Source organism: Bidens hawaiensis, unplaced genomic scaffold (assembly GCF_021521415.1).
Source record: "Bidens hawaiensis isolate Kalapana, Puna unplaced genomic scaffold, B.hawaiensis_p1.1 tig00011793_1, whole genome shotgun sequence".
In the NCBI taxonomy this organism is placed as follows: domain Eukaryota; kingdom Viridiplantae; phylum Streptophyta; class Magnoliopsida; order Asterales; family Asteraceae; genus Bidens; species Bidens hawaiensis.
This window is the reverse complement of record NW_027491937.1, coordinates 271,031-279,297: the sequence shown is the minus strand read 5'-3', so window position 1 is coordinate 279,297 and position 8,267 is coordinate 271,031. Positions and strand designations below refer to the sequence as shown.

At 37.9% G+C, this 8,267-nt stretch overlaps 1 protein-coding gene across 1 annotated transcript; it reads left to right on the top strand.

Annotated features, from left to right (window-relative positions):
- The first annotated feature begins 1,799 nt into the window (after nucleotides 1-1,799).
- On the top strand, nucleotides 1,800-8,187 carry LOC143539059 (sucrose synthase 2-like). Its single transcript, XM_077032475.1, has 15 exons — nucleotides 1,800-2,015; nucleotides 2,107-2,239; nucleotides 4,429-4,577; nucleotides 4,666-4,858; nucleotides 4,936-5,054; nucleotides 5,141-5,357; nucleotides 5,434-5,529; nucleotides 5,663-5,836; nucleotides 5,910-6,026; nucleotides 6,104-6,270; nucleotides 6,351-6,575; nucleotides 6,674-6,995; nucleotides 7,081-7,325; nucleotides 7,401-7,539; nucleotides 7,932-8,187. Exons 1-15 carry the CDS (start codon nucleotides 1,918-1,920, stop codon nucleotides 7,968-7,970), a joined length of 2,433 nt encoding a protein of 810 aa, XP_076888590.1. The 5' UTR covers nucleotides 1,800-1,917; the 3' UTR covers nucleotides 7,971-8,187.
- Nucleotides 8,188-8,267: the final 80 nt, after the last annotated feature.

Sequence of the window (8,267 nt, the reverse complement as noted above, 5' to 3'; positions counted from 1 at the left end):
CAAGGCGTACAAATCACCGAAACACAACAAATTAAATTCAAAAATTAAAAAAAATATATTATAGTTATCTTGCCCCAACCATCTCGCTCGATGGCTATATGTACCAATGTAGCCTTTATCTAAAGCGGGTCTCCTAATATAGAGAGTTCCAATGTAGTCTTTTCCTAAAGCGGTGCTATATGTACCAACGTCGGGTTTCACGGATGCACATTGAAGATGGTCTAAGTTAAAAATAATTTATTTAACTTGATAAATATTTTATACTCCTTTTTTAACAACCAACTAAAAAACTTTACTCAAGTTATATCATGTATTTCAATGTGTTATAGGATAAGAAGCCTGAGTTTCTCAATGAATACCCATGTTCAATTCTTACATACAACACTTTAAGGAGGACATATGTGACTCACTGAAAGAAGACCATGTTTTAACATCAGTTTGCCTTCAGACGGGTGGTTTTCTCTGGAACTGGAAATAACTGGAGACGCATAAAAGTTCCGTAGGATTAGATTGAACCAGCTAATAGTGACACTTTGCCATTAGATCACCGGTAGTCACCCTTTACATAGAAGATAGACAATACTCTTTTTGTTAACATTAAGTAAAAAAGGTATACATATTTTTATACCAGTGAAGAGGTAGGTCCCAGCAGAGCCCAGTTGGACCCGCAAGACTCACCTTGAAAAGGGACGTCTGCGCAGTTGAACCCGCAAGACTTAACTTAAAGGGACGCCTGCGCAGAGACCAACTGGATCCGCAGGACCCACCATGCTCAGAGACGTGACGTCCTTACGCGCAGTACGCAAGCTGTTCCCGCAGGAAAAGCCTCCCAATGGTGAAGTACTCTGCCTGTTCCCGCAGCTGCGGATACAAGCCATCAGGGAAGGCTACCTGCGCAGCAAAGCTACACGCACAAGGCACTTAGCTCTCATAATAATTCAGTAATGTCACCTGAAGAAGGAATGAGCAAAGCCGGGAATACTCCCGCCCAAATGAGCCAGTCCGTACGATACGGGAGGATCTTTTGTACTGTACCTGACGAGGTATGGACAAAAGATCTGACCAAAGATACGACAGCTCACTGACAACATTATGACGAGCAGCACGCTCTTGTACTGTATGTCACTACTAGCCGCTGCCTACTCACCAACCTGTCGGAGGACGTGCATAGCCTGCAGTTGGTGGAACAGGAATAGTACACAGCCGGCCTGGTCACTATCAGCCGCTGCCTACCCACCAACTACCAGCATGGCATGTGCGTAGCCCACAATTGGCAGAACAGGAACACTATTCAGCCGGCTGTACCTGCCTGGAAACCTACTTTCGGCTATAAATACTCCAACACCTTGGAATGGTATCATCTCATCTCATATCTTATATCTTGATATATTACCTGATATCTGCTCTAGTCATTCTCTTAATATACACTTATATTCAAGAGCAATCTAGTCTGATTCTCACGCCGGAGGGTGGTCACAAGGAGGTACCCCCTTCTCAGTGACGAGCTCACGGTGTCTGTTTTGCAGGTTATCAGAAGAACCATCTTTGCCGGATCTAACCCCTCGTTGGAAACATCTATTTAACTCCTTGATTATCCGTAATCTGCCCGGGGTAGATTAGTGTTTCTTCAACCAGTAATGACAAATAACTTTTGAGACAAACGAAATGGAAGTACATCAATTGGCGTAACAAGTTTGGTACGTGACCAATAAACAATTGGATGCATGGACACGAAATCGTCTGAGAGCGTGACAGATGTCCGCTTTACCAAATTAATTATGATCGACGTTCGATAGCGACATACAAATTCCATACCACCATTTATCATCATCTTTGATTCCTAACACTTATAGTATATAATGGACCTAATAATCATCAACTAACTGTACGTAACACAACACACTAATCAATCAATCAATGGCAACGGCTAAATTGAACAGAACACACAGTACGCGTGAGCGTGTTGAAGAAACCCTAACCGCTCATCGTAACGAGATCGTTTCTCTTCTTTCCAGGTGATTAATAATTGATTAATAATTAATATGAGTCTGATTATTACGTTTAGGTTTTGGTTACGGATTGATTATGGATGATATGTGTGTGTAGATATGTGGCGCAGGGGAAGGCGATATTGCAGCCGCATCAGATAGTTGATGAACTTAAGAATGTTATTGGTGATGATGCTTCGCGCCAGAAGCTTACTGATGGTCCGTTTGGAGATGTATTGAAGACTGCTCAGGTAGTAATTATTAAGTAATTAACCGTGTGGATCTACTATTTAGGTTTTAGGAGTTTAGATCTTAATTGTTTGATTGTTTACTGTTTAGTAGTTTGATGATTGATAGACGTTAGTGTTAAGTGTTGTTAACTGTTATGCTCATACTTAGTATTTTATTTCGCTATTTCTGACACGGACTTGTTATGACGCGAGCTGCTCGTGAGCTACTCGAGCTCACATCCATAAAAAGATTGAAGTGAGATGAGTTTTTTCAAGCTTGAGCTGAGCCTGAGCCTCAAATAAAGCTAGTTTAGTTATCGAGCCCGGGCTCAAGCCTTGTATGTGAAGCTTGTTTAGGCTCGTCGAGCCTTGTGTGTTTCTTTTGGACTTCTATGTATTAATTTCACACTAGCTCAAGCTGAGCTTTGGCTCGTTTAAGTTTTTTCTCAAAACATATAAAAATAATTAAAAACTTATATAGTTTAATTAATAAATTATAAAACAGCCGTGTCCAAGCTTGAAAAAAACAACTCACGAGCCGAGATCGACCTTTCGAAAAGAGCGAACTGAGTGCGAGCTCAAGCATGTCAAGCTTGGGCTCGGCTCTTTAACACACTTAGAAGCGACATAGAGTTAAACAAGTTTGGGTTTGAGGCTTTGAACTTAACAGCTTTCATGTCTTAAATAGGTACACACGTTTAAGACACGGTTAGATTCGTGCCCAAACAGGTCAAATAGATTATGTGGATTTAGGTTTTAGGAGTTTAGATCTTAATTGCTTGATTGTTGTTTATTATGTTCTAATTTGATGATCGATAGACACGATAGTCTTAACTATTTTATGCTCATGCTTGTATTTTATTTCGCCTTATCTGACACAGACATGTGAACATGATATGAAACGAGTAGGGGTGCAAACGAGCTGAGCTGCTCGAGCTTGGCTCAAAAAAAGCTTGAAACGAGCTGTGAGCTTTTTCAAGCTTGAGCCGAGCCCGAGCCTCAAAAAAAGCTCGTTTAGTTATCGAGCCCGAGCTTGAGACTGGTATGGGAAGCTCGTCGAGAACTAACGAGCCTTGTGTATTTTTTAGTTTTACCTCCTTTGGACTTATATGTATTAGTTTCACACTGCACAGCTGAGCTTGAGCCAAGCTTTGGCTTGTTTAAGGTACTACACGAGCTCGAGCCGAGCTTAGGCTAGTTTACGGTATTTTTTTTTTATCAAAATATATAACAATAATTAGAAACTTATATGTTTTAATTAATAAATAATAAAAGAGTAAAAAGCCCGAGCTTGAAAAAAAAACTCACGAGCTGGGCTTGAGGTTTAGAAAAAGAGCTTTGAACGAGCCAAGTGCAAGCTCGAGTCTAGTCGAGCTCAGGTTCAGCTCATTTACAACCTTAAAAACAATACAGAGTTAGACAAGTTTCATTAAAAAAACCAGATGGAACAACCACACCAACCTACTGTTTCATTCGATCTTTTAGTTCCCGACTTCACCTTGATGATTAGGCCACAATGCCCTTAAAGTCTACAAAGAGCACTAGTTGCCTTGCAAATTCTAAATAAGTTTGAGACTTTGTGCTTAACAGGTTTAATGTCTTAAGTAGGCCGACACGATTAAGACACGGTTAAATTCGTGTCCAAACAGGTTATAAACACCTGTTAACTTGTTAATGACCTGTTTATATTTTTTATTTTGTAATTAAAATAAAATATATGGCATATGCCTTAGTTAACTTACAGGTTTACACCTTGTAGTTGGACTTCTGTTTCAAATATGTTCAGTATTATGCATTAATTAACATTTTTATCAACTTTTGTTTCACTACATATATGATATATATCGTGTCCCTAAACAGGCCATGTCGTGTAACCTATTTCTAAGTAGGTTCGTGTTCATGTCTGGAAAAAATGATACGATTAGTTATCGTGTCGTGTTCGTGTGTATCTCATAGGCAATTGTGCCTTATCGTGTCGTGTCTAACATTCTATGATAGCCCTAATAAATTCTAACAATATAAGTAGAAAAGTTTATTGTGCAAATTTATAGTGTACTTATTATCATGTTTCATATGAGCTTAAGCTGCACCAGGCATGTGATTTGACATTATGACACATGTAATTAGGAGAATGTGCAAAGGTCTCTTCCTGTTTCATTCTCTGTTTGCTTTCTTTTCTCTAAGAGCACTTTACTTTTGTCTGATGATAGGAATGCATAGTTCTACCTCCATTTGTAGCTTTAGCAATTCGTCCAAGACCTGGTGTTTGGGAATACGTTCGTGTCGATGCAAACCAGCTAAGTGTGGAACAGCTTACTGTTTCAGAGTATCTTGTCTTCAAGGAAGAACTTGTCGGGCAGTAAGTTGCTTCCTTCCACTATTTATCTTCATGATAATACGTGACACGTATATGATGGTTGTATCTTCTTGTTTCAAATATGTAACAGACCAAAAAGCTCTTATGTGCTGGAGCTGGATTTTGAGCCATTCAATGCTTCATTTCCTAGACCAAGCCGCTCTTCATCCATTGGCAATGGAGTTCAGTTCCTTAACCGCCACCTGTCTTCAAGCATGTTTCGCAGCAAAGATTGTCTGGAACCGCTCGTTGATTTCCTTCGCACGCACCGACATGATGGACATGTTAGTTTCATGTTTGGATACTTCTAGAGTTTAGGATATTATTTGATACCACCTTAACCTTCATTAGAGTTATGCAGGTAATGATGTTGAATGACCGCATACAAAGCACAACTAGACTTCAATCTTCTTTGGCTAAAGCAGAGGATTATCTTTCTAAGCTACCATCTAATACAGCCTACTCTGAGTTTCAATATGAGTTAGCATCTATCTCTTAAAGAGCTACCAACATTTAAGTGTTTTTTACTTTCATGTGCTTTAACTTATAACTTTATTTGGTTGCAGTTTACAAGGAATGGGCTTTGAAAGAGGGTGGGGAAACAATGCTGAAAGAGTCATTGAGATGATGCATCTTCTCTCAGACATCCTCCAAGCTCCAGATCCTTCCATTTTGGAAACTTTTCTTGCTAGAATACCTATGGTGTTTAATGTTGTCATATTATCAATTCATGGTTACTTTGGGCAAGCAAATGTTTTGGGCTTGCCAGATACTGGTGGCCAGGTACATTCTTTTACCATTAACTGAAACCTAATACATGAACTTCATATGAGTATCTGTTTCTATGTTTTGGACACAGATTGTCTATATACTGGATCAAGTTCGTGCTTTGGAGAAAGAGATGCTTCTTAGATTAAAGCAACAAGGACTGGATATCAAACCTAGGATTCTGATTGTATGTTAAGTATGATTATTTAAGTCACTGTTTTTCAGATTCATGCATTTCACAACTTTTATGCGTATACTGGTTTGTTTTTTATCAGCAGTTTTTGGCATTTATCTAAAGCTGTTTTAATTTCTTATTTAAGGTGACTCGGTTGATCCCTGATGCAAAAGGTACTTCATGTAACCAGCGACTGGAAAGAGTCAGTGGAACTGAATACACCCATATACTGCGTGTTCCTTTCAGGACCGAGAAAGGGGTTCTTCGTAAATGGATCTCAAGGTTTGATGTATGGCCTTTTTTGGAGAAATTTGCCGAGGTAAATCATTTACTTAATTGAAATTTCCATATTACTTCATTTTTGTGATGAATATTGTGTTTGGTTCATTTAGGATGCAGCAAGTGAGATTGCTGCGGAGTTACAAGGTACTCCAGATCTTATAATTGGAAATTATAGTGATGGAAATCTTGTTGCCTCTTTATTATCTTACAAAATGGGAGTGACCCAGGTAACTAAATAGAAGATGAAAACTTTAAATTCTGTAGAAGTGGTGAAATTCATTGATGAGGTATTTAACAAATACAGTGCAACATTGCTCATGCTTTGGAGAAAACAAAGTACCCAGACTCTGACTTATATTGGAAGAAATTTGATGAGAAATATCACTTTTCTTGTCAATTTACTGCTGATCTTTTAGCCATGAACAATGCAGACTTTATCATCACCAGTACATACCAAGAGATTGCGGGAACGTAAGTTATGATTTTTAGCTTGATTTAATTGCTCCATGTTACAACTTTCTCAGCTTATTCTGTTTATATATTGATTTCAGAAAAAATACTGTCGGACAATACGAGAGTCATTCATCTTTCACTCTTCCAGGACTCTACAGGGTTGTTCAGGGTATTGACGTTTTTGACCCTAAGTTCAACATTGTGTCTCCAGGGGCAGATATGACCATTTACTTCTCATATACCGAGAAAGAAAAACGACTTACATCTCTTCACTCTAAAATTGAGAAGTTATTGTTTGACCCTGAGCAGAATGACGAGCACGTGTGAGTTACTTTTCATGTCATTTCATCTTCATTTTGGTAAAATAATAATGTTATCAACAGTTTATGTGACAATTAGCAATGTTCTTGAACTTGTGTAGTGGAAATCTGAAGGATAAATCAAAACCGATGGTTTTTTCAATGGCAAGACTTGATCAGGTGAAGAACATTACGGGTCTGGTTGAGTGGTATGCTAAGAATAATAAGCTTCGGGAACTAGCAAACCTTGTTGTGGTTGCTGGTTACAATAATGTGAAAAGATCTAGTGACCGAGAAGAAATTGCCGAAATTGAAAAAATGCATGATCTTTTCAAAACATACAAATTAGATGGTCAGGTTAGATGGATTTCAGCACAAACAAACCGTGCACAAAATGGTGAACTTTATCGCTATATTGCTGATGGAAGAGGAGTCTTTGTACAGGTATAATAATAAATTAATAATAATATTCTGGTTTAATTGTTTTACTCGATTTAAATGTTCCTCGTTATTCTTTTGATTATTGCAGCCTGCTTTTTATGAAGCTTTTGGACTAACAGTGCTAGAAGCCATGACTTGTGGGCTTCCAACATTTGCAACTTGTCATGGTGGGCCTGCAGAGATAATTGAAGATGGTGTTTCGGGTTTCCATATTGATCCGTATCATCCGGATACTGCAGCAGCCACAATGGTTAACTTTTTTCAGAAATGTAAGGAGGACAAGAGTTACTGGGTGAAGATATCTGATGGAGGGCTTAAAAGAATACATGAAAGGTATATCAAAATTCAAAACTGATGTCTGTTGGACGGTTGACTGATAGTTGACTTGTCAATTTTGTAATGTTATAGGTACACGTGGATGATTTACTCGGAACGTTTAATGACATTAGCTGGAGTTTATAGCTTCTGGAAGTATGTCTCGAAACTTGAGAGGCGTGAAACAAGACGATATCTTGAGATGTTCTATATTCTTAAGTTCCGTGATCTGGTGAGTATTAATGGATGTTTATTGTTTAATTATATACTCATATGGGTTAAGTCTTAAAAGGTTACCTGAAAATGAAATGGGTCAAAGTGCCGGGTTGGGCAGGTCAAATAGGTTTGAAAGTTATCCAAGGTGTTATTCAAAGATTTTCAACCGCCTGACTAATTTTATTTACACATAATCATATAATTATAGTTTTTATAATCGTATTCAATACATTGTAAACAAATGATGGTTAACTTGTTATTTTAAAGTCTTGTTTGAAATTTTCACATGACCCATTTAAACAACAAAAGTTTTCAAATATTCAACAACGTTACACATCAACACTCGAACTCCAAATTTTGGCATGCTTATATCCGATTAAAGAAACTTAGTTTTAACGTATTTATCAGGTGAAATCCGTTCCGGTGGCAATTGATGAAAGCCCATAAATGTTGTTCTCCAATGTAGTTGGGTTAGCTTAAATAAAATTCAAAACTCGTTATAACTGCAAACTGATCTTTCTGGTTGTATAAATGTGAGGCATATGAAGCAGCCTTTCTAGAATGATGATGATGTTGTAGCTGTTTAATGTCATATAAATGTTCTGCATGTATACTTTTAGCACAACTTATTAATAAATACTTGCCCATAATGCTACTTGTAAGGTTCTTGAATTATGTCAAAGTCATGCTTTATGTCAACAAAGAACCGATGCATGTACCGTCAAATCGTCAATGCCATAATGA

Excerpts from the sequence above, each read along its gene's own strand:
- LOC143539059 (XM_077032475.1), top strand. The coding sequence starts at position 1,918 with ATGGCAACGGCTAAATTGAACAGAACACACAGTACGCGTGAGCGTGTT. Across the intron at positions 6,996-7,080 it reads GAAGAGGAGTCTTTGTACAG|CCTGCTTTTTATGAAGCTTT; the intron begins GTATAATAATAA and ends TGATTATTGCAG. Across the intron at positions 7,326-7,400 it reads CTTAAAAGAATACATGAAAG|GTACACGTGGATGATTTACT; the intron begins GTATATCAAAAT and ends GTAATGTTATAG.